The sequence below is a fragment of the Merops nubicus genome, unplaced genomic scaffold (assembly GCF_000691845.1).
Source record: "Merops nubicus isolate BGI_N331 unplaced genomic scaffold, ASM69184v1 scaffold1097, whole genome shotgun sequence".
NCBI classification, from domain to species: domain Eukaryota; kingdom Metazoa; phylum Chordata; class Aves; order Coraciiformes; family Meropidae; genus Merops; species Merops nubicus.
This window is the reverse complement of record NW_008622085.1, coordinates 1-235: the sequence shown is the minus strand read 5'-3', so window position 1 is coordinate 235 and position 235 is coordinate 1. Positions and strand designations below refer to the sequence as shown.

At 63.4% G+C, this 235-nt stretch overlaps 1 protein-coding gene across 1 annotated transcript in view; it reads right to left on the bottom strand.

Annotated features, from left to right (window-relative positions):
- Positions 1 to 99, bottom strand: part of LOC103777101 (cytohesin-interacting protein-like) — a gene marked incomplete at its 5' end in the record, with an annotated part of 449 nt that extends 350 nt beyond the window's left edge. The window contains one exon of the mRNA XM_008944640.1: positions 3 to 99. Coding sequence (XP_008942888.1) covers positions 3 to 99 — 97 coding nt within the window. The remainder of the gene's footprint in view (positions 1 to 2) is intronic.
- Positions 100 to 235: the final 136 nt, after the last annotated feature.

Below are 235 nucleotides of genomic sequence, written 5' to 3'. Positions count from 1 at the left end.
GCAGCGTCGGTAAGAGGGGTCCCTCTGTGCCGCAGCCTCCGAGCGAGCCGGGCTCCTCCAGCTCCAGCAGCCCCAGCAGGGCGTTGTCGTTCACCTCCCCTGGAAGCAGAAGCCAGAGAGGAGCGTTATCACCAGCTGCTGCTCAGGGATGTCCCTGCTCACCGCACGGGGGTTGGACTAGCTGACCTTCAGAAGTCCCTTCCGACCCAAAGCAGTCTGTGATTCTGAGGCTGGA